Genomic DNA, 26,348 nt, shown 5'->3' with positions numbered 1-26,348 from the left:
TGTAGCTGGAGAGTTCAGTAACCAATCAAACAAACCACCCTGTAAAGAGTTCAGCTATACAAACAAGTTATAACTCTATAGAGAAAGGTATAACTCTATAGAGAGATCAGCTAGAAACAAGTCATCCAGTAGAGAGATCAGCTAGAAGACGTCACCTTATAGAGAGTTAAGTTACAAAGAAACCACTATGTAGAGAGTTCAGCTGCAAACAAATCACCCTGTAGAGAGTTCAGCTACGAACAGATCACCCTGTAGAAAGATCAGCTAGAAAAAGTCATCCTGTAGAGAGATCAGCTAGAAGGATTACCTTGTAGAGAGTTCAGCTACAAATAGATCACCCTGGAAATAGTTTAGCTACAAACAAGTCACCCTGTAGAGAGATCAGCTAGAAGAAATTACCTTGTAAAGAGTTCAGCTACAAAGAAACTATCATAAAGAGTTCAGCTACAAAGAAACTATCATAAAGAGTTCAGCTGCAAAACAATCACTCTGTAGAGAGTTCAGCTACGAACAGATCATCCTGTACAGAGTTCAGCTACAAACAAATCATCTGTAGAGAGTTCAGCCAGAAACAAGTTCATCCTGTAGAGAGATCAGCTAGAAACAAGTCACCCTGTAGAGAGATCAGCTACAAGAAACCATCCTGTAACAGTTAACGTTATAGAGAGTTCAGCTAGAAACAAGTCACCGTGTAGAGAGATCAGCTAGAAACAAGTCATCCAGGGATCAGCTAGAAACAAGTCACCCTGTAGAGAGATCAGCTAAAAACAAGTCACCCTGTAGAGAGATCAGCTAGAAACAAGTCACCCTGTAGAGAGATCAGCTACAAAGAAACCAACCTACAGAGAGTTCAGCTACAAACAAGTTACATTATAGAGAGATCAACTAGAATCAAATCATCTTGTAGAGAGTTTAGCTGCAAACAAATCACCCTGTAGAGAGTTCACCCACCCTGTAGAGAGTTCAGCTAGAACAAGTCACCTTGTAGAGAGTTCAGCTACAAAGAAACCACCATATAGAGAGTTCAGCTGCAAACAAATCACCCTGTAGAGAGTTTAGCTAGAAACAAATCATCCTGTAGAGAGTTCAGCTAGAAACAAATCACCCTGAAAAGAGTTCAGCTACAAACAATGAGAGTTTCAGCTATAGTTCAGTTATGTAAGAAGTCACCTTATTAACTACAGTATCTGATAATCATTCAGTGTTAAATATACAAATATTTAATCAGACAAAAGCTATACACACAATTACTTCCCGCAATTCCTGCAGTGAAGAAAAAAACCAAGTTAAAAGGAAGCACCAAAGCCAGTTTATGGCCAGCTTTGTGCCTTGCAATACAAAAAGAAGTAATATCTAAATCAAAACAGCCAAGCTGTAAAAAAAGAGTGCGGCCCCCAAAATGGCCAAGGTGAAAAAAGATGTGAAATCCAAGGTGGCGGCCAAGAAATGGCTGTGATGGTAGGTTAATGGCAAAAATTTTAATTACGACAATTCAGGTGAATTTGGTGCCGAATCCTAGTGGAGGAGGCAACGCAAATTCACCTGAATTGTCATAATTAAAATATTTGCCATTAATCTATCATCACAGCCATTTCTTGGCCGCCACCTTGGATTTCACATCTTTTTTCACCTTGGCCATTTTGGGGGCCGCACTATTTTTTTACAGCTTGGCTGTTTTGGTTTAGATTATACTAACACAATGAAAATATAAAATAGTGACTAGAGCTGGGAAATATACCGGTATTGTTAGTAATCTGTGATATTTAAGTCCTACCGGTTTTGATACCGCCTGTTGTTGTTTTTTTTAATACCTCCATACCGTCTGTGCACTATGGCCTCCCTGTGGGCTTGTTTCATCCCATATTTAGAAGGTAACCAGACATGTAGGTGCTGTTGTAGTCAGCTAACCAAACTATGTAAACAAGTTTGTTTGTGGTAATTTGTACCTGAGGTTTGCTGAGCTACCATGGGTATTTGGTGCTTTTGTTGAGGTAAATAACAGCTACTTTAATACCAATGGCTTTTACATTAATACCGTGATATTTAGTAATACAGTGATACTTTTTATGGAAGGTATACTGTTTGCTTTTTTTCAATACCTCCCAGCACTAATAGTGACACGTCCCCTGGTAGGTGAAAGGCTGACTCGAGATACTCTAATACAGCAGTCACCCTAACAGGACACATGTATAGCTGTATGCTATAACAAAAACTAGTATGTATGTATGTTTGTACATTTATTTGTCTTTCTGCACCCATGTGAGCAAAGTGGACTATGAGAAATGAAGGCTGCACAGTACCAATATAGAGCTTCCTGGTAGGTAATCTTTCGCTTTGGGGCGATTTATTCGTTCCAGCTTGAAAAATGTATGAAGCGAGTCCCTGAAGATGTTATCAATGCCTTTCACAATGGGCTATGCATAAAGCACCCAAAAAAACAGCATGTCTGACTTTGTAGGCTACCAGAAATAATGAATTGTCTCATACTTATGCAAACGATAATGAAGGATGGCCTCAAGGCTTTCTCTAATTATTTGCCTGCGAAAACACAATAGACACACTATAAAACAGTTGAGAAGATATACTTCTGAGCATAATTTGCAGTTTAAAATGGTTTGTTAGAGTTGCTCTTCTTTAGCAGTGCACAGCAACATATTACAAAATAATTCATGAATTATGAAATACAGTGTTTAAAAACTAATTATCTATCTTAATAGCAATAGCATGAATATAAACTAAATATATACTTGGAGAATCACCCAATGCTTCTACTGGAAAGCATTTGTTGCCATCTATAATTGGATGTTCTTTGTCTTCCAATATTGGAATGTATTTGTTTTCTATCCAAAATTGGATGCTTAATATTGACTTCAACTAGGACCATACTGTTTTGTAGTATAAGACATTAGCACAGGCCTGCTAGGACTTTTGACACGCGTGTTGTAGATAGCAGTGCACGAAATAATGTTCAGTCACCTGACTATTTCCTGTCAATTACACCAGGTGTCAGCCCATAATTGAATTTGTCCAGAAATGCTGTCCTTTCAAAGTTAGGATTGAGCTATATAGGAGAGAGGCCAGACATGATGTTATTGGCATGTAATTAAGTTATGTGTTTTTGGCTTGTACTGACCACAGGGGTATGCCCAAGTTAACCTCAGAGGTTAACAGTTTACTACATAATATTATGTTGTGCCAGCCTACTTGTATCAGTGACCTGTACTGCAGTAGTAAAATGTATTTATAACCTGATTGCCATTAGTACTTTTACTTGTGGTATTCATGATCACCTGCACAACCAGTTTTTAAGCTAGGCACATGAAGGGCTTCTATGGAATCAATTGGGCCTTTGTAGGAAAGGAAGTCATAAGGACTTCAGTCAAGACCTTCTGCTTGCCTTGGAATGATATAGCTATATGGTCAAACTTAGCTTATACTGCTATGGCTTAGAAAATTGTATGCATAAAACCCTTTGATCTTTGGGAGATAATGAGATGCATTGATGACCAGTAGCTACTCTTTAAATTGCTGTACTATCAGTATCAGTGAGTGTTTGATAAGTAATCAGCTCTACAGTACATTGGTGGCCCCAATGTTTGAAACAAACATCCAAGTGGTAGATACACAGGAAAGGAGAAACAGTAAAAGTTAAAATGTCCGGTCAAATTGCTTGATGTCCACTCAAATTTCACAATACCATGACAGTACAACAGGACATGTCTGAAAAGTTATTTCGCACACTGAGATAGAATCTAGAGAAAAACAGACAAGCTATGAATAAGGGTGCAGCTCTTCCAAAAAACACCAGGGTGCAAAAAGATGTGAAATCTAAGGTGGCGGCCATGAAGTGGCTGTGTAAGTTAATAGCAAAATTTTGATAACGACAATAGACCAGTTAATTTAAATACCTCGATTTGTGTTAATTGCATATGACATAAAATCTGTATGCTGTGGATGCCCATAAAACTGTATTGAAGCCGTTGATGATAATCAATGGTTGAATCTCTTCTTATTTCCAAAGTACACACAGCATGTTAATTCTCTGTACATAGAACAAAACTACATAATTTCTCTTTCGTTTCGTGGTTGTCTGCTGTGAATAGGGTAAAGGATGAACAAGTTATAGAGCCTTAATTTTTTTTAAATGCTTTCAATGGTTGATAATCATGAGCTTGTGCTTGAAAACTATTTAGAATTGATGGCAAAGCCTAGTAGATGAGTATTTCACGGATTGCGTCAAGATAAAGGCTACAATCAACTTGATTGACGAACAACATGTTTAGTGAGTCAGCAAACTCTCTCCAGGTGATCTTAACACTTGTTTTAGTGTTATAAACATAGAAAGAATCTGCTGACAACTTTTTCACCAGGCATTTTCAACTTCAGCAGCTCATGACTCACCCATCGCTACACCTAGAAGCAGCAGGTAAACACTACCAGGTGTAGAAATGAATGTAAATTTTCTATTCTGGTTTGAAAACTTGGATATCTTCTTCAATTTCTGTGTAACAAAGGTTTTAATTTCTGTGGTTGTCCATTTCCCAATGGTTTCTGTCACATTTTCATGGCTAACCACAGCATCCAGTATTGTGCAATAGCAAATACCAGAACAATCAAAATACTTCCATTTACCTATCACATCACAGCCATATCTAGGCTGCCACCTTGAATTTCAATTCTTTTTTTTTTGTGGTGTTTTTGGAAGGGCCATACCCTTTTTCACAGCTTGGCTGTTTTTGCATAGATATCACTTTTGGCATTTGTATACTCCAAAGCCAACCTATGGCCAGCTTTGAAGCTTCTTTTACTTACTTTTTCTTTACTACAGAAAGCAAGTAAAGAGCTGAACCATATTGTGCATTTTTTTCACAAAATTAATATTATTATATGATCTCTCTCCTACAGGTTGGCATGTTTGTAACTGAAGTCTCTACAGGGTGAATTGATCGTAGCTGAACTCGGTGACTTTTTCATAGCTGAACTCTCTACAGGATGACTTGTTGTAGCTGAGCTCTCTGTAGGGTGACTTGTTTGTAGCTGACTTCTCTACAGGGTGATTTCTAATGTAGCTGAACTCTCTACACAGGGTTACTTCTAATATAGCTGAACTCTCTACAGGGTGACTTATTTGTAGCTGAACTCTTTACAAGGTGACCTGTTTGTAGCTAAACTTTCTATATGGTAACTGGACTGTAGTTGAATTCTCTACAGGGTGACCTTTTTTTGTATGCAGGATGGCTTATAACAGAGTTAAACTCTCTACAAAGTGACTTGTGACATAGCCGAACACTTTAATAGAGTACTTTATTTCTTAGCTGACTGATCTATTAGGATGACTGCACTATTAGAATATCTTAATTAGAGATGCACTGATTCAACTTTTCTAAGCTTTACTGATACCGATCTAATCTAGGAAATTTATTACTGATCTACACATATTTTACCGATCTGATATCAGTTCTCTAATATAATGATTGATCTTGTACAGGTAGCTGTTATAATCTGTAATTGGTCAATTGTTAGCTGAATGATGATCACAGCATTATTACTGGAGTCAATACCAATGGTGGTATGGCCTTAATTACACCACCCAGACAATCAGCAGTGACAGCACCCACAAATATTTTAATACATGTTCTTCCCAAGACTTGCCTGGAATGGTTTGTGGGCTGTTGTAGCAGAGATTCTAATAGTTTAAGCTAGTGTAGCACTATTCATTGTTTTCTGCCAAGGACCTCTGGTAAGTTCAAAGGTAAGTTTCAGTATTTAAAACAGCTAACTCATGCATATATATGTGGCTTCTCATAGTTTCAATGAAGAAATGGCACTATACTTTAGCTTATTTTGTAATTGGAGCAGAGAAATAATAGAAGTTGTCTAGTATGTTTGAAGAAATGGTGATTAGAAAGATCGGTATCATGAATTGGTGGCTTCAAAACCGATTTTGCTCAAATTGTTGAGATACTAGATTGGTAGATCGGTACACCCCTAGTCTTAATCTCGCACTTGTTACTCGGAGTTGGTTTTCGTGTTATACCTCAGTGGCTTTAAATCGGATTCTTCTTAACCATTGAAGGTCCATTTTAGAATGATTTATCCATACACTTTTTAAAACCAAGTGTGTGCTCACAGTTGTCCTTTGACCGGCCAGCTGTGGGCGCACGATTGGTTTTCTGGAATTATTTTTGGAAAGTGTGTGTATGTATGTTTGTATATTCCACACCCACATGAGCAAAATTTTGTATGCTAAAAACAGTCTTTATGTGAGAAATAAAGGCCATATCAAGATCAAGACACACGATAGTGTGTCGTGTGGCCCAAGAAGCCGGCGCGCCACACCGTGAGTATATTAACAGGAAGAAAGAAAACGCAATTTTCTCACCTATGTAGCTCTGTGATCCCTTATCCGATTGGAACCAAATTTGCTAGAGACGTGCCGCCCAGTTAGGGGGTGTCTACATACCAAATTTGAAGAAAATCAGTCCAGCCATTTCCGAGATACGAGCGAACAAAATTTCGTTTTAATTTCTTCGTTTTTTTCTTCTTCATTTTGCACACTTCGCAAAATTCGCCATAAAACACGAATGCGTGCTCGGATTGGGCTGAAATTTGGCACACTTAAAGGGCTCATTAAGGCGGATCTCCGTACCAACGTTGGTAGGAATCCGATGAACATTCACGGAGTTATTACCGATTATTTGAGTAAAATAAGGTCAAAGGTCTGTCACGCCTACAGGGTAAACCCCTTAGAGGAATCAGTTGAAAATTGATATGTAGATGGAGCAACCATCGTAGGAGTGCCTTTTTGTGGTTTGAAAGGAATCGGGATAAAGACCATGGAGATATGACACAACACCCAACCTGTGTCAAAATTACGCGATCGATTTTTATGAATAAAAAAACTATTAGTTTTCGTGTCTACCAGGCAAACCGCTTAGACCAACGAGCTGAAAATCAGTATGTAGCTGGAATAATCATCATAGAAAGTCCTAGCAGTAGTACAGAAGAATCGGATTACAAATCACTGAGTTATGATTCGAAAGGCAACTACGTGCAGCAAATGCGAGATCGAGATACTCTAATAGAACAGTCACCCTAATAAAGCATTCAGCTGCATGTATAATTTACACAGTTATATTACATTGCAAGTTATTCTGTAAGGAATTCAGCTACAAACAAGTCACCCTGTAGTCAGATCAGCTAGAAGAAGGTACCTAATAGAGAGTTCAGCTACAAAGAAGCCATCATTTAGAGAGTTCAGCTCAAATAAATCACCCTGTAGAGAATTCAGCTACAAACAAATTGCCCTGTAGAGAGATCAGCTAGAAGAAGTTACCTTGTAGAGAGTTCAGTTACAAAGAAACAATCATGCAAAGGGTTTAGCTGCAAACAAATCACCCGGTAGAAAGTTCCGCTATGAACAGATCACACTGTAGAGAGTTCAGTTAGAAACAAGTCATCCTGTGGAGAGATCAGCTAGAAGAAGTTACCTTGTAGAGAGTTCAGTTATAAAGAAACAATCATGCAAAGAGTTTAGCTGCAAACAAATCACCCAGTAGAAAGTTCCGCTATGAACAGATCACACTATAGAGAGTTCAGTTAGAAACAAGTCATCCTGTAGAGAAATCAGCTAGAAGAAGTCACATTGTAGAGAGTTCAGTTACAAAGAAACAATCATGCAAAGGGTTTAGCTGCAAACAAATCACCCAGTAGAAAGTTCCGCTATGAACAGATCACACTGTAGAGAGTTCAGTTAGAAACAAGTCATCCTGTAGATAGATCAGCTAGAAGAAGTCACTTTGTAGAGAGTTCAACTACAAAGAAACCACCATGTAAGAGAGTTCAGATGCAAACAAATCACCTGTAGAGAGTTCAGCTAGGAACAAGTCACCCTGTACAGAGATCAGCTAGAAACAAGTCATCCTGTAGAGAGTTTAGCTAGAAGAAGTTACATTGTAGAGAGTTCAGCTACAAAGAAACTACCATGTAGAGAGTTCAGCTGCAAACAAATCGCCCTGTAGAGAATTCAGCTACAAACAAATCACCCTGTAGAAAGATCAGCTAGAAGAAGTTACATTGTAGAGAGTTCAGCTACAAACAAATCACCCTGTAGAGAGTTCAGCTAGAAACAAGTCACCCTGTAGAGAGTTCAGCTAGAAAAAAGTCACCCTGTAGAGAGTTCAGCTAGAAGAAGTTACATTGTAGAGAGTTCAGCTACAAAGAAACTACCATGTACAGCGTTCAGCTGCAAACAAATTGCCCTGTAGAGAATTCAGCTACAAACAAATCACCATGTAGAAAGATCAGCTAGAAGAAGTTACCTTGTAGAGAGTTCAGCTACAAACAAATCACCCTGTAGAGGGTTCAGCTAGAAACAAGTCACCCTGTAGAGAGTTCAGCTAGAAGAAGTTACATTGTAGAGAGTTCAGCTACAAAGAAACTACCATGTAGAGAGTTCAGCTGCAAACAAATTGCCCTGTAGAGACAAACAAATCACCCTGTAGAAAGATCAGCTAGAAGAAGTTACCTTGTAGAGAATTCAGCTACAAAGAAACTACCATGTACAGCGTTCAGCTGCAAACAAATTGCCCTGTAGAGAATTCAGCTACAAACAAATCACCATGTAGAAAGATCAGCTAGAAGAAGTTACCTTGTAGAGAGTTCAGCTACAAACAAATCACCCTGTAGAGGGTTCAGCTAGAAACAAGTCACCCTGTAGAGAGTTCAGCTAGAAGAAGTTACATTGTAGAGAGTTCAGCTACAAAGAAACTACCATGTACAGCGTTCAGCTGCAAACAAATTGCCCTGTAGAGAATTCAGCTACAAACAAATCACCATGTAGAAAGATCAGCTAGAAGAAGTTACCTTGTAGAGAGTTCAGCTACAAACAAATCACCCTGTAGAGGGTTCAGCTAGAAACAAGTCACCCTGTAGAGAGTTCAGCTAGAAGAAGTTACATTGTAGAGAGTTCAGCTACAAAGAAACTACCATGTAGAGAGTTCAGCTGCAAACAAATTGCCCTGTAGAGACAAACAAATCACCCTGTAGAAAGATCAGCTAGAAGAAGTTACCTTGTAGAGAATTCAGCTACAAAGAAACTACCATGTAGAGAGTTCAGCTGCAAACAAATTGCCCTGTAGAGAATTCAGCTACAAACAAATCACCCTGTAGAAAGATCAGCTAGAAGAAGTTACCTTGTAGAGAGTTCAGCTACAAACAAATCACCCTGTAGAGAGTTCAGCTACAAACAAGTCATCCAGTAGAGAGATCAGCTAGAAGGATCACCTTGCAGAGAGGTCAGCTACAAAGAAATCACCCTGCTTCATCTTTTCTTCTTCCTGTAGTAAAGAAAAAATGATAGGTTAAAAAGCCCTAAAGCCAGCCATAGGCCGGCTTTGGGGTATACAAATTCAAAAAGAAGTGAAATCTAATCCAAAACAGCCAGGCTGTAAAAAAAGAGTGCAGCCCTGAGAAAGGCTATGGTGAAAAAAGATGTGAAATCCAAGGTGGCGGCCAAGAAATGACTGTGATGGTAGGTTAATGGTAAAAATTTTAATAACAACAATTCAGGTGAATTTGGTGCCGCTTGGTCTTGGCACAAAATTCACCTGAATTGTCGTTATTAAAATTTTTACCATTAACCTACCATCACAGCCATTTCTTGGCCGCCACCTTGGATTTCACATCTTTTTTCACCATAGCCTTTCTCAGGGCCGCACTCTTTTTTTTACAGCCTGGCTGTTTTGGATTAGATATAACTTCCAGGAAGGTAACCTTTTGTACCTTTGGTATAAAGCAATCAATACAAGTACGGGTAAAACGAGTTTATAAGGACGTAGTGAAAGCCTTTCCCAATGGGCTCTACAGGCATCAAACAGCCAAAAAACAACACAGCTGACTTCCTAGGCTACTGGGTATAGCGAATTCTTTTGAGTAGAAAGGAGGGGTATGCCTGTACATATACAAACAAAAATTAAGCAATAACTTTGAGGCTTTGCCTAGAACATTTGCGTAAGAAAATGTAATAGACAAGCTATAAAACGGTCAAAAAGGTACTTCTGTGCATCATACAGTACAATAGTACTGTATAGCAGGGACCACAAAAGAGTAGGTGTGGCCCACGAAATAACATCACCCAAAAACCAGCCTCAATTTTCCCTGATGACGATGAGGCAGTATTGGTTAGGTAAAACTAAGCCCAAACAAGCCTTCAGGTCGACCCAAAATACTTTCAACAAGTTGCCACGGAATTTAAAAAAAAATTATTTAACAGAATTTTCTACTGACTGAGTAACTGACTGATGCCTTCAGACAAGTGTAACTCTATAATGGCTAAGGCTACGGGTTTGATTTTTTCACTATTTTACATTGCTTTGGCCCGAGAGGTGCCATTTGGCATACCACAGTATGTACAATGCATTCTTCATGGCCTTATCGATGTCCTCCTTTGTGTGCCATTCATCTTTGCTGACAGCAAAAAGTGTGATTCATCGGTAGTAGCATGTGATGGCTTCCCTTCATAACAGAAATTGTCCGTATTTTTCATGGCGGCTATTTTGATTGCAGAAGTGCTTTTCGAACAGCGTTTGATTTGTACTGCTGTGTAACGGGTTGTTGACCAGAACAGACAACGAAGCGTAATGATACTTCACTTTTCAGATGATAGTTGGGGCATGCCACACCATTTCTTTCTTTCAGTATGCATGGATTGCAGATGTGCTTTTAGAACAGTTCTTGATCTGAAATGCTGTGTAACGGGTTGAAGATAGCTGACAACAAAGCATAATGTATACTTCACTTTTCAGACGATAATTGATATAGCTAGGGCACTTGGTGCCATTTCAGATGTGGTATGCGTGGGTTCACCAGTCGTAATAATTATTTACAAAAAAAGTTAACAAACAAGTACACAGTAAAATGTGCATAACACTTCTTATTGTTTTACTGTGATTCAATATTTAATATTGTGCAGTACTCCTGCTTGTTTCAGTACCTTTTATTGATGTGCTCTGGTCCCTACTCTAGTTGAAAATTCCAAATTTTTCTGTGTACTTGTCATTCCCCCCAAAACACCTTTGCTGTAAAAAAGATGCATCCAAGAAACTACAAGTATCTGTAACCCCATATACAAACAGTTCAGCTGTAGAAGAAGACTCCATGAAATTAACTGGTAACTAAATGAGGTGATATCTGGAGCGGCCAAGAATCAATGTTACTGCAACTGACTATGATTACCAAAGTTTTACCAAGAATACCTTGGCTGTACTGGAAAATAAAAGTAACTGACAACAAAAACAGCTGATATCTGAAATGGCCAAGAATAAAAGTTAAGTTGATACAACTAACTATAATTATTAACTTGCAACATTGAATATTAATCATTCAACTGTGTTCTATACATTCACCCTTGCTACATCCTAAATTAATTCTTTGTAACTCTAATTGGCTGATAATTTGGCCGCCTTTTTCAATAGTCAGTGTGAAGACAAGAAAGGTGGCCAAATTACCAGCCAATTAGAGTTACAAAGAAATTAGGGTGTAGCAAGGGTGAATGTATTGAACACAGTTGAATGATTAAGATTCAATGTTGCAAGCTATAATTGTAGTTAGTTATATCAACTTAACTTGTATTCTTGGCCATTTCAGATATCAGCTGTTTTTTTTTGCCAGTTACTTTATTTGCCAGTTTTACAGTCAAGGTATTCTTGGTAAAACTTTGGTAACCATAGTCAGTTGCAATAACATTGATTCTTGGTCGCTCCAGATATCATCTCTTTCAGTTACCAGTTAATTTCATGGAGTCTTCTTCTACAGCTGAGCTGTTTGTATATGGGGTTACAGATACTTCTAGTTTCTTGGATGTGCCTTTTTTACAGCAAAGGTGGATATCACTAATTTTTGTCAGTTATATAATTTATAGACTCAATGTTCAAGCCATGGGGGGTGTATGATGAATCCTGCCTTGTAGAGGTGTTGCAACCAAACACAAATCTGCTGATAAGTGGTGAGCATACTCAGCATATAACATACAATCCTATAGTAGCTGTTAATTTTTATTAGGACAAGAGCCAGTGGAAATTACTGCAATTAGCTGATCAATGTAATGTCAGGCTACAGTCAGGGTTATCAAATATGTGTGTAAAGCACTTATTTGCAAGGCATGTTTTTCTAGGTGATCTTGGGGAATGCAACCATCTTGAAATTGCAACTCTGAGATTGCATTTGGGATCTGGGAGTGTTTTCAGACAGAGATGTAAACATTCAGCTATATTGTTCAATGACTGTTCTATTAGAGCATTTATTGCCTGACTGTTCTATTATAGTATATAAACCATTCTGTACTTTTCAATGAATAAAACCTGCTACGGCCACTGCCATAGCGGCCGTAGTATCCTGAGGACAACTTATCAACTTGGTTTGGCACTTGTAGCGAAAAATGCTTTGCTGAGGGTTAAAAAAAGAGATCACATACATCATACTATTATTTTTATTTCACTACATACACATGCTTACATCATATACAGGCACAAGACACACAAAAGGTGCAAACACTATACGCACATGTTCACACACATACACCACATATTGGTTGTACTTGATGTAAACAAGTTAATATCATATCTCTTGAAATTCTCTTGTAGGTGAGCTGGTAGTGCCCTTACTACGTGTTGAAAAGTTCTTGCAGAAAAGAAAATTGTGTTGTACATTCTGTTTAGTGTCCATTTATTACACATGTCACTCCATAGTTAAGCCATGACGATCTACCAGCCTGGAATATAGATTTTTTTTGTACATTTTCTTTTTAATTCAGTGTCTGCTAGATTGTGTTGTCAAATATCCAAGCTAGTGTCTTTGGTGTTGCGACCATTGTTCCAAGTTAATTGAATGTGTGTTTAATTTTAGGTCAAGTTCAGTGCCTGATTGTTCTTTTACAGGTCTCACTAAATCTTGTGTCATCATGCAGACATCCAGGAAATTTGAATATTGTGCAAGCTGTGTGGAACAACCCCAGCTCATATACACCGTCACCAGCAAACCATGAACCACATTCAAGCAATCCACTACAAATTTTGTTGCACCATGATATGTGCTTACTGAATGATTAATGAAAGCCACAACACAAGCTGCATGGTACATTAATGGAAATAAATAAGTTCTACCCGACTGACAATTATCACGTGACCTATTTAGGGGAAATCTCTTTGAATGTCCCTGTACAGTAACACCTCAAGTGAAAAGTGAACACAAATGGTACGCGATTTATATTATTATTGATGGCAGTTCATGTCTTAAGAGGGAAGTACAAATAAACATTTCTTCTGCAACGCACAAACGCAAAAAAATAATTCAGCAGTGCACTAACAATTCTTGACAGCTTATACCATAGACAATATATACCTTACCCTTACTATGCTTGTACTAAAATACATACTGCGTTGTAGAGCCATGATTAAGAACAAGTTCCACCCGACTGACAATGATCACGTGGCACATTTAGGGGAAATCTTTTGGAAAATCCCTGTAACACCTCAAGTGAACACATGTGATATGCGGTTTATATTAATTATTGATGGAACTCCATGTCTTGAGAGGGAAGTACAAATGATAAGCATTTGTCATATTGTTCAATGGAGTGGCGAAGCATACTTTAATTAATACGTACACCACTTGAAGAAGTCGAATGGATATTAAATAGTTGAGAATACTGATGTACTCAGCTCCTCGTGGAGGTTCAGTAACGAAAAGAGGAGTGGAGGTTCAGTAATGAAATGAGGAATGGAGGTTCAGTAATGAAAGGAGTGAAGAAACTGATGAGGCTAGTATGTAAAGTGCTACATCACCTCACACTGATAGCCGCATGTATGCTGTGATTGGTTTTTAAACTCTCAGACGTCTGCATTGACTAATGCAAAGTCACTGAGACCAAGCTGAAAACGTCTTATGGTGACAACTTGAGTAGCAGCAATTACCATCCAGCTTGGAATTATCTCATGGATGGATTGTCGACAAGGTGTACTCGTACAGACCAAATAACTTTCAGTATTGTCACTCTATAGTGCCAATTTAGAAGTCCTGGAACTGAAGGTGGAAGAAGTAAGCTAATGTACATGATGCTTATACAAAGCAATACTTATTCACATTATATAATGGTCTAAACAAAATATTATGTACAGTGAAACCTGGACACTGTGCGGTCTGGCCACGCAAAACTAGTAAGTTTGCTGCCAGGCCAACTTGTAAATCCTCAAATGTGTTTTTTGTTTAAAAAGTGACAGATTTTGGGTGTGTTGTATTTAATGACGCCTGTCGGTTTTTACAGGTAATGTGGTCATAGTATATGCAGTAACAGTTGGATGTAGTCATGGTATGCAGATATAACTTGGGACCAGTAGGAAGTCATGAATTTCAGGTCAGTTTACATACAGAGGAATTATGTTATCTTGTGTATTCCTTTTATAGTTCTCAATTGTCAACTGTACATAGATCAACTGTAGTAACATCAAGGGTAAGTGAATTTTCAGGTCGGTCTATGTACGTACTAAGGAATATAGTGTTTTTTTTATTTCTGGATCAGGGGTACTGTTATGATGGCAACAAACTAATATCCCTGTCAGTTTACATGTTGTGCTTATAAAGATGTTTTCCAGCATCCAGATTTTAGGCGTATTGTATTTAATGCCCACTTATTGATTTTTGTAGGCTGATTGTGTCGTCAGATGTCCAAGCAAGTGTATTATGTCTTTGGTATTGCGACCAATATTCCAGGTTAGTTACATGTGTGTTTAATTTAAGGTAAAGTTCAGTGCCTGCTTGTTCTTTTACAGGTCTCACTTAATCTTGTGTTGTCATGCAGACATTCAAGAAATCATCACTGGTGTTAAAACTATTTTTAGTAATGTCTTGATGTTGATGTTGATTAAAGTTGTGTTACATGTAATAGTATGTTTACCATACGGCAAGAAATTTTCGTGGATTTTGCAGCCATCTTATCCATGATATTTGAATATTGAGCAAGTTGTGTGGAACAACCCCAACTCATATACACCACCACCAGCAAACCACGAACCACATTCCAGCAGTCTGTTACAAAACTTCAAAGCCAAAACAGAAGCTCATACGCAGTCACTGGCAAACCACATTCCATTACAAAATTTTGTTGTGCCATGGTATGTGTGCATAATGGTTAATGAAAGCAACAACACAAGCTCCATCGTGCACACTACATAGAGGTGGTAACCCCTATAGGCTTGTTGCCTTTTGTATTTACCTTACCTTTGTGGTTAATCTATTAAATTTAAATAGAGTAATTGAAGATTATGCTTAAAACACCTTCTCTAGTGATTTTGTTCTTCACACCTTTTTTATAAGGCATCTGGCGATTATAAGTGCTACATGGGGCATGAAATCTAAAATATTTCTGCTTAAAATATCATCCCCAGGAAACTTATGGTTCTGCACACTTTCATAACTTGTTGGCTTGTGTCCACATTGTGTCTTTAAAAGTTATTGTAGGGATTAGAGGTTTGATCGAAGAAAATCGCGTATGGGCAAACCAGACTCAGATAGTGTCAGTGCTAGATGGACTGCACAAACACGGGTATGTTGACTGGTATAACATGACGGTAGGTGTAAGATAAGGTAGAGAAATATGTGTAAATATGCCTATTTTTATATTTTAGCGAGGTCGCAAGACTATGACGACGACTCCTAAAGATTTTTTATCTCATAACGCCATACAAATCTATTGAGAGATGTTGCATAATCCAGGACTAATATTGCAAAACCGACCCTACACGTAAATAACTCACAGTAGTGGCTGCACGTCTTTCATAAGGGCATGTGAAAAAGTTACAGTTACATATTAACCATAGTTACATATTAACCATAGTTACATATTAACCATAGTTACATATAACCTATTTAGTTACAGTTACATATTAACCATAAAATAACTATCATATTATATTACTTTGTGTCCACAGCCTTAAGCTGTCATGTGTGAAACTACCACCTTATCACGTGACATGATTGCATTGTTGGACATTGTGCAAATCTTGGTTATAAGTAAGACGCTGGTGGATAAGCTTCATTCAGTAGGCTTCAGTACTTCGTTGTGGCTAGGCATTACTCAGTGTCTCACTAACGAAATTAGTAACTTCATTACTTGTGGTAATAATCAAGACACACGGTAGTGTGTCGTGCGGCCCAAGAAGCCGGCGTGCAACCCCGTGAGTATATTGACAGGAAGAAAGAAAACGCAATTTTCGCACCTCCGTAGCTCTGTGCTGCCTTGATGAAACAAGACAAATTTTGCTGTGTAGATTCCCTCCACCTTCAGCACTCCACATTCCAAATTTGAGCGAAATCGCTTCAGGCATTCCTGAGATATGCGACTTCAAAAGTTGGCTTAGTTTCTTCGTTTTTTTTTTCTTCTAATTTTTCTTCCTCTTTTCGCACACTTACAAAAACTGCTATAAAACGCGAACGCGTTATCCGATTGCCTTGAAATTTGGCACACAGAAGGGGGGTATAAAGGCGCATCTCGGTACCAACTTTGGCTGGAATACCATAAACCGGCAAAGAGTTATGAGCGATTATGCACCAAAAATAACACCAATATGTTGTCACGCCTACAGGGTAAACCGCGTATGGGAAGAAGTTGAAAATCGGTGGGTGAATAGGTTAACTATTGAACCTCAAACCTTTTGTGGTTTGAAAGAAATCGAGCTAAAAACCAGGAAGATACAGCGAAAAAATCAACAGTGTGTAACAATTATGCAATCGAGATTAGTTTATTTTTTATTTTATTATTATTATTATGCTTGCCACGCCTACCAGATAAACCACTTGGGGTAATGCTTTGAAAATCGCTGTACAGATGGAGTTATCATCTTAGAAAGGCTCTTCAATGGTGTAGAAGAATCAGACTTAAAGCCACGGAGTTATAACACGAAATCCAACTTGGTGTAGCAAGTGCGAGATCGAGATACTCTAATAGAGCAGTCATCCTAATAGAGCAGTCACCCTGAACAGAATTCAAGAGATCAGTTAGAAATAAGTAACCTGTATAGAGATCAGCTACAAACAATTCACCCTGTTCAGACATCAGTTAGAAGAAGTTTTCTTGTAGAGAGTTCAGTTACAAACAAATCACCCTGTTGAAAGATCAGCTAGAAGATGTCACCTTGTAGATAGTTCAGTTACAAAGAAACCACCATGTAGAGAATTCAGCTACAAACTAGTGACCCTGTAGATACATCAGCTAGAAGAAGTTACCTTGTAGAGAGTTCAGCTACAAAGAAACCATTCTGTAAAGAGCTCAGCTGCAAACAAATCACCTATACAGAATTCAGCTACAAACAAATCACCCTGTAGAGAGATCAGCTAGAAGAAGTTACCTTGTAGATAGTTCAGCTACAAACAAATCATCCTGTAGAGAGATCAGCTAGAAGAAGTTACCTTGTAGATAGTTCAGCTACAAACAATTCACCCTGTACAGAGCTCAGCTAAAAGAGGCTTCCTTGTAGAAAGTTCAGCTACAAACAAATCACCCTATAGAGAGATAAGTAAGAAGAAGTTACCTTGTAGATCGTTCAGCTACAAACAATTCACCCTGTAAAGAGATCAGCTAGAAGAAGTTACCTTGTAGAGAGTTCAGCTACAAAGAAACCATCATGTAGAGAATTCAGCTGCAAACAAATCATGTATAGAGAGTTCAGTTACAAACAAATCTCCCTGTAGAGAGATCAGCTAGAAGAAGTTTCCTTGTAGAGAGTTCTGCTACAAACAAATCACCCTATAGAAAGATCAGCTAGAAGAAATCACCTTGTAGAGAGTTCAGCTTCAAAGAAACAATCATGTGAGAGTTCAGGTACAAACAAATTGTCCTGTAGAGAGATCAGCTAGAAGAAATCACCTTGTAGAGAGTTCAGCTACAAAGAATCTATCATGTAGAGAGTTCAACTACAAACAAATCAACCTGTAGAAAGATCAGCTATAGAAGAAATCACCTTGTAGAGAGTTCAGCTACAAAGAAACCATCATGTAGAGAGTTCAGCTACAAACAAATCGGCCTGTAGAGAGTTAAGCTACAAACAAATCTCCCTGTAGAGAGATCAGCTAGAAGAAGTCACCTTGCAGGGAGTTCAGTTACAAAGAAATAAACCATGTAGAGAGTTCAGCTGCAAACAAATCACCTGTAGAGAGTTCAGCTAGAAACAAGTCACCCTGTAGAGAGATCAGCTAGAAACAAGTCACCTTGTAGAGAGTTCAGCTAGAAGAAGTCACATTGTAGAGCTACAAAGAAACTACCATGTAGAGTTCAGCTGCAAACAAATCACCCTGTAGAGAACTCAGCTACAAACAAATCGCCCTGTAGAAAGATTAGCTAGAAGAAGTTACCTTATAGGGAGTTCAGCTATGAACAGATCACCCTGTAGAGAGTTCAGCTACAAACAAATCACCCTGTAGAGAGTTAAGTTACAAAGAAACCACCATGTAGAGAGTTCAGCTGCAAAAAAAATTAATCACTCTGTAGAGAGTTCAGCTAGAAGAAGTCACCTTATTGAGAGTTAAGCTGCAAATAAATCACCCTGTAGAGAATTCAGCTACAAACAAATCACCCTGTAGAAAGATCAGCTAGAAGAAGTTACCTTGTAGAGAGTTCAGCTACAAAGAAACCACCATGTAGAGAGTTCAGCTGCAAACAAATCACCTGTAGAGAGTTCAGCTAGAAACAAGTCACCCTGTAGAGAGATCAGCTAAAAACAAGTCACACTGTAGAGAGTTCAGCTAGAAGAAGTCACATTGTAGAGAGTTCAGCTACAAAGAAACTACGACGTAGAGAGTTCAGCTGCAAACAAATCATCCTGTAGAGAGTTCAGCTAGAAGAAGTCACCTTTTAGAGAGTTCAGCTACAAAGCAACCACCATGTAAAGAGTTCAGCTGCAAAAAACTCAATCACCTTGTAGAAAGATCGGCTAGAAGAAGTTACCTTGTAGAGAGTTCAGCTACAAAGAAACCACCATGTAGAGAGTTCAGCTGCAAATAAATCACCTGTAGTGAGTTCAGCTAGAAACAAGTCACCCTGTAGAGAGTTCAGCTAGAAGAAGTCACATTGTAGAGAGTTCAGCTACAATGAAACTCCCATGTAGAGAGTTCAGCTGCAAACAAATCACCCTGTAGAGAACTCAGCTACAAACAAATATGCAGTGTAAAAAGATCAGCTAGAAGAAGTTACCTTGTAGAGAGTTCAGCTACAACGAAACCACCATGTAGAGAGTTCAGCTACAAACAAATCACCTGTAGAGAGTTCAGCTAGAAACAAGTCACCCTGTAGAGAGATCAGCTAGAAACAAGTCACCTTGTAGAGAGTTCAGCTAGAAGAAGTCACATTGTAGAGAATTCAGCTACAAAGAAACCACCGAGTTCAGCTGCAAACAAATCACCTGTAGAGAGTTCAGCTACAAAGAAACCATTCTGTAAAGAGCTCAGCTGCAAACAAATCACTTGTACAGAATTCAGCTACAAACAAATCACCCTGTAGAGAGATCAGCAAGAAGAAATTACCAAGAAGAAATTACCTTGTAGATAGTTCAGTTACAAACAAATCACCCTGTAGAAAGATCAGTTAGAAGAAGTTACCTTGGAGAAAGTTCAGCTACAAAGAAACCATTTTGTAAAGAGCTCAGCTGCAAAAAAATCACCTGTACAGAATTCAACTACGAACAAATCTCCCTGTAGAGAGATCAGCTAGAAGAAATTACCTTGTAGAGAGTTCAGCTACAAAGAAACCACCATGTAGAGAGTTCAGCTGCAAAGAAATCACCCTGTAGAAAATTCTGCCAGAAACAAATTGCCCTGTAGAAAGATCAGTTAGAAGAAGTTACCTTTTAGAGAGTTCAGCTACAAAGAAATCATTCTGTAAAGAGCTCAGCTGCAAACAAATCACCTATACAAAATTCAGCTACAAACACATCACCCTGTAGAGAGATCAGCTAGAAGAAGTTACCTTGTAGATCGTTCAGCTACAAACAATTCACCCTGTAGAGAGAGCAATTAGAAGAAGTCACCTTGTAGAGTGTTCAGTTAAAAAGAAACCACCATGGAGATTTCTGTAATCAATATAATGTGACCGGATTTGCGAAAAGGGGTCTTCCACACACATCCAATTCCGTAAACGTTGGAGACCATAACTCAGTGTACAAGTAACATATTAACCTGAAACTTTCACCATGTATTCAGCTATAGTGGTGCTCACCACTGCCCAAATATCAAGGCAATAGCTCTTTCCAATCTGAAGTTATCAATTGTCAAAATTGGCAAATTGGATGTGTGTGGAAGACCCCTTTTCGCAAATGCGGTCAAATATGTATTATACAGTATATATAATTTGTACATTTACTGATAAAATATTTAAAGTACATCTACTTCATCTTTTCTTCTTCCTGTAGTGAAGAAAAAAACGTAGGTTAAAAAAGTCCCAAAGCTGGTATACAAATACAAAAAGAAATGAAATCTAATCCAAAACAGCCAAGCTGTAAAAAAAGTGTGCGGCCCTCAGAAAGGCTATGGTGAAAAAAGATGTGAAATCCAAGGTGGCGGCCAAGAAATGGCTGTGATGGTAGGTTAATGGTAAAAATTTTAATAATGACAATTTAGGTAAATTTTTTGAAGCGGCACAAAAATTCACCTGAATTGTCTTTATTAAAATTTTTACCATTAACCTACCATCACAGCCATTTCTTGGCCGCCACCTTGGATTTCACATCTTTTTTCACCATAGCCTTTCTGAGGGCCGCACACTTTTTTTACAGCTTGGCTGTTTTGGATTAGATATTGCATAACATTAGATTTATTACAGTAGCTATATTACTTAGGTAACCTGTTACATTTGTAAGCAAAATAACTTGAGTTATATTACCTGTTATTATAGCGTATTTCGTAACATTACTAAGTTACCACGAAAATAATAATATTACGTAACGCATTCCCCAACACTGCTGACAGACTTCTGTAAGCATTCAAGTGTTAACTGCATAGCTTCAGGTTACAAGTACAGTCATGAATTTTTTGTTGTTGTCAACTTTTCAAAGATACTATACTTAGTAACATCTTTAAACAAGCTGTAGGACCAATGAATCCTGCAGACCATCAGCACTTGGTGTTGTAAAAATAATAAACAACAAAGGCAACCACTTAATTTTTATTTAAAGATAAACAAAGGCCACCAAACATTAAACTGGAATTCCCTTGTAATTAAAATCTTTCTCTGAATTAGCATGTCATATTTAATGATTTTGAGGTCTCTACCTATTTTAGAGAACTCTCCAGAGGCCATTTAGTGAATTTTAAAGATGTCATTATCTCAAAGGATTTTATTTATGCTTGCCATTCTCCATTTCTCTAGATGTCTACTTACTTCAGCAGTATCCTTAATAGCCCTGCATGTGTTACTCAATAAATGTGCTGGGGTTTTACTGCATTTGTATGGTATAACATGTTTAATAATTCTTAAGGCTACTGCAGCCTTTTACCTTTTGAAAACCAGTGTGAAAGAAATAACCAACTTATGCGTTTTAGAAGTTTAGTTATTAAGCACTTACAGAACCTCTGTCTATAGTGATATTTCAGTTGTTTTCGTTGTACTATTTTAATACAGATACTCAGTGCCTTATTTTAACAACACCATCCAATGGAGAGATATCATCATGTAGTTTTGGAAGTATTGAAGTGGGTTATGAGGGAGACACTTGTAATTTCACATGTAACACTGGTTATGAGCTAACTGGTAGTGACACTAGAACCTGTCAGAGTGATGGGAGCTGGAGTGGTACTGAGACCATGTGTAGAAGAGGTATGTATATATGTAGTGAAATTTAGTGTACCAAGTCAACATGGTGGAGGTTGTGGGTGAATTCATTGTTGGGAGTTGGTAAGTTATACAGGTGATGTTTGCTGAAGTTGCTTTATAGGAATTGGATATTCTTTTAATGCTTCATATACAGTTTATAGGAATCCATTGTTTCAAACTTAAGCAACTAAGATGTGTTGTTATTGTTTTACACCGGTGGGTATGTGTAGATGTAAAAAATAATATACTTACACTAATTTGTATGTACGTACATATGTAGTGGAAAACTCTTGTTGAGTTACTCCAAGAGTTAAGTTGATGATATTTGGTGAGGTTGTGATTATTACCTTTTAAAATAATTATTATGTATCTAAGTACATACATTTCACTACAAACATTTGGGAAATACTGCAGAGTCTGGCTGTTTAGGTATTTCCTGGCAGTACTAGCAAAATTTTACCACATGGCTACTACTAAGGCAAATTCAATAAGGGTTTTTAAGTGAGTAGTTGAGCAGTGATCAGTTGTACAGTACAGTGGTGACTCCAGTTAGAGATGATCTTGAAATTCTCTGACATTGTGTCAGGCCATTTGGTCTGACATAATCATAATGGTCGGAAGGGTGCATAGGCATGTGAAGCATGCCTTATCTTCACATGCTTTATCTTGGGAGGATGAAGTTTTTGAAAATGATTATTTGAAAATTTGGTAAGTAGAATTCAAGGAAAACGGGAATGGAACAGGAATGGAAAGTGGGAACAGGAACAGCCCACGGAAAATTCCCAATGAAAGTCATCATGCAATATACAGGTTGGATAGGTTCTAGTTATATCACAGTACGAGTATGATACCGTAGTTATTACAGAGTTATTACAGAGTCTGAGACGAAGCTGAGGACAAGTGTTAATAACTATGATATCATACAAGTAAACGTGATATAACTGGCTTGTACCATCAAAGAAACAAAATTAATACATTCACTGAAGCCACACAACTAGTTTACGTCCAGAAAGGCCGAATAGATGGCTGAAGACTATAAGTGACTTGGATGTCCTGATAATTCTCAATATTACCTTGGAATGTCTGACTACAACTGCTGTGGAACTTCAGAAAATGCTTGTTCTTCACCTAACCCAAGAAGAAAAGGCTGTCACTTTGAAAGGGAAGTCTAGAAATCCACTATCACCTTCGTCTCCCATTACTGAATAAGTGACTACATTTTCCAGGGGTGTGACCCCCAAGGATACCATTAAGAATACCGTGCATGTGAGTTAGGGTATTCAATGAATGGACCCAGCAGCAAAACAAGTGCATGGAAGTAAAATACCCTAGTAATATTCTAGAGAAAGAGTATGGCTGTGTTATTCTGTGTGAGTGCTTGAAGCACTTTGTATATGAGGAGATGGAATGCCACATCCTCCTAAAGCACTATATAGGAAACCAAATATATTTGCTCACCTGTCTCTTGTTTGTTAAGGCATTAATAGACTGCTATTGACACTTCTTTGGTCCATGTTCTCAACTACCAGCCATGCATGGTGTGAGACCATGGCATAACCCTTTGATCTACCCATACCCTATACACCATGGATTTACAGCACAATGTTCCTTTGCAGCATTTTTTACATCCTTCCCTCTTAAACAATCAAACACTCTAATAGAGTAGTCACCTGCCTTAAAATTCTCTAATAGAGCAGTCAAGAATGCTTTGTTAACTATCCACCAGGGACCCTCATTGATGGCCTGTGAATTGATGAGCTATAGCTGTCATAAGTTAGGTATATAGGCTATCTAAGTCATAAAGTTAGCTACTCGCTTGAAACCAGAACCTATTAAATGAAATTCCAGAACATCATAGTCAATCTCTACATCTCAAAGGACCTTTTTTGGTAGGAACAGTAAAGAATGGACCATGACTTATAGTGTTTTTTGTACAGTTCTTTTTTGTTTTTGTTTTTTCTTTTTATGTATATAGCTAGCATTGTTTTCCTTGCCATGCCCACAATGGATCTACTGTGTGGATCTGATATGTGGTCACATGTTTGTCTGAGGTTTCACATACTGTTTGTTTGTTTTGTTTGTTTGTTGTTTTGTACACTTTCATCATAATTATGATGGCTTTCCTCTCTAAATTGTAACCGATATAGCATAAATATTTTCACAAACGATTCTAATTAACTGACAGTACCTGCATATAATTGTGGTAAGTTGTACATGCAACTTCAAGAAAAGGTCACATGATGGGCATGTGGTAGCTGCAGTATGTGTAGGTGCATGGCTCCAATGAGGAGACTAAGGACAATATGAACAGTCATGGTAACCCCTCTTGGAACCACTTTATAGTATAGCGATGTAGCCCCCAAAATTAGCCAAATCATGTATAAAAGCACAAAACTTTCCACATAAATAGTATCCACACAAAAACAGCCAAGCTGTGAAAAAATGGTGCGGCCTTAAAAAGCCTGGATGAAAAAAGTTGTGAAATCAAAGGTGGCGGTCAAGAAATGGCTGCAATGATTTTAATGCTAAAATGTCACAGCTTAGCTGTTGTTGTGTAGATTTCTCTTCTTTGTGTACTTTATAAGGCCCCAAAACCAGCCTATGGCTGACTTTGAGGTTTGTTTTTACTCACATTTCTTCTTTTCTATGTAGAAACAATGATGATTATTGAAGACAGACTTATAAATGTATTTCATTGCATGATTTAACTCAATATTTGATAATGTCATTGTATTACTCTAATAGAGTGCACGTTTTTGAGGACTTCTAATAGAACATACATACATAGAATGTTCCAGAACAATCTAATACTTTTATTAGTAGATCTATGAAATTACAAACGTTTGATTATAAACATAATATTTCAATTAGAAATTTCATTTTTAAAGCAGAAATTAAGTAAGGTGATCAGCCAAGGTAGCAGTGGTTCAGTGGTTAAAGATGCAGGTGTTAGGTATGGAGGTCCCTGCCCTGGTTCAAACTCTGGTAAGGCTTTATTCGACATTTTTTGTACACCTTTTTTATCCCGTGGTGACTGCTCTATTAGAGTATCTTGATCCTACGATTTTACGGTTTTTACTTTATAACTTTGTCGCTGTAACTCTATTTCTATTCAGACTATCAAAAGGCACTGCCACGATGATCAGCATACCTGCACACTAATTTTCAAGCTTTCCTATGCTCAGTTTACCCTGTAGCTGTGACAGAAATTTGACGTGTTTTTTTACGTGAATAAATGCTCATAACTCCTTGAATATTCCTCAGATTCACAGCAAACTTGGTATGTGAATCCACCATTACATGCTCTTCATTTGTGCCAAAGATCGAGGCAATCAAGTTACATGTTTGCGTTTTATAGCAATTTTTGCATAAGAAGAAAAAACTAAGAAATTAAAATGAAACTTTGAACGTCCATATCTCGTAAATGGCTGTTGCGAATTTAATCAAAAATGTTCTGTGTGGCGTACCCTACCTGGCGGACGGCTATAATGCAAAAATGGTGTGCTTTGGAGAAGGAGCCATGGAGCTATGTATACATGAAAAGGCTGTTTTCTTCTTCCTGTCAATATACTCAACCGGCTTTCTTGGCCACATGACACACTACCGTATGTCTTGATTCCTCATGGCATGTATTTTTGATATAGTGCCATTGCAGATTTGACCTTTTGTGACTTATATGGCCATTTTTGCCCAGAAATTTGATCATTTCTGTCTATCTCCATGAGGCAGTAATTGACATGCTAAAACATGCTACTAAAGTAAAGGTCTTGTTGAACGAAATAACTTGGTTTTATTAGAAGTTAATAGGTAATTCCGTTTTGAAGTTATGATTGGTTTTATCATCTCCAAAATTTTCTGAGTTTACCTGCCCTTGGAGTGTAAATTACCCATGGTAAGATAACTCACCTCAAAATTCATGAGTAATACAACTGGTCATAACTTCACATGGAATGAAATCACCTATTAACTTCAAATAAAGACTAAGTTGTTTTGTTCTATATTGGTACTATGTTTTAATGAGTTAATGAATGTCTCGGGGAAGTAGAAACAGAAATTATCAAATTTCTGGGCAAAAATGACCATAAAGATCACCAAAGGTCAGATCTGCAATGGTACTATATCAAACAATTATGTCATGAGGAGTACTACTTATGTGGAAAGCTTTATGATTTTATGAAAAAGTGCACGATTTTTGCATTGTGCCGCTATACTATTAGATTTATAAGCACACCAGTGCTGGATGCATACTCCCATTATATGACTTCTTATCTGGAAACAGTAGGTGAAATTTTTGAAGCCACTGTCAGTTAATTATAGTACTTTGTGAATCTCAGTATTAATTTAATGTTCAATATTTTTTAATGTTTATGATTTCAAAGGAGTAGCTAACTTTCAATTTTGAAAAAGCTAGTCTATATACCTAATCTATGACAACTACATAGTCCATCAATTCATAGGCCATCAATGTGGGTGTTTGGTGGGATAGTTAACAAAA

The 26,348-nt window shown here is 37.8% G+C and overlaps 1 protein-coding gene across 3 annotated transcripts in view; it reads left to right on the top strand.

The window, feature by feature from the left end:
* LOC136250834 (uncharacterized) overlaps positions 1 to 26,348 on the top strand; it is a 443,931-nt gene that overhangs the window by 210,827 nt on the left and 206,756 nt on the right. For all 3 annotated transcript variants that reach the window (XM_066043154.1, XM_066043155.1, XM_066043153.1), the window contains one exon: positions 21,662 to 21,856. In XM_066043154.1, coding sequence (XP_065899226.1) covers positions 21,662 to 21,856 — 195 coding nt within the window. The remainder of the gene's footprint in view (positions 1 to 21,661; positions 21,857 to 26,348) is intronic.

The sequence above is a fragment of the Dysidea avara genome, chromosome 3 (genome assembly GCF_963678975.1).
Source record: "Dysidea avara chromosome 3, odDysAvar1.4, whole genome shotgun sequence".
Taxonomy (NCBI): domain Eukaryota; kingdom Metazoa; phylum Porifera; class Demospongiae; order Dictyoceratida; family Dysideidae; genus Dysidea; species Dysidea avara.
Note: the sequence above shows the minus strand (reverse complement) of the source record. Positions and strands in the feature narration are given on the sequence as shown.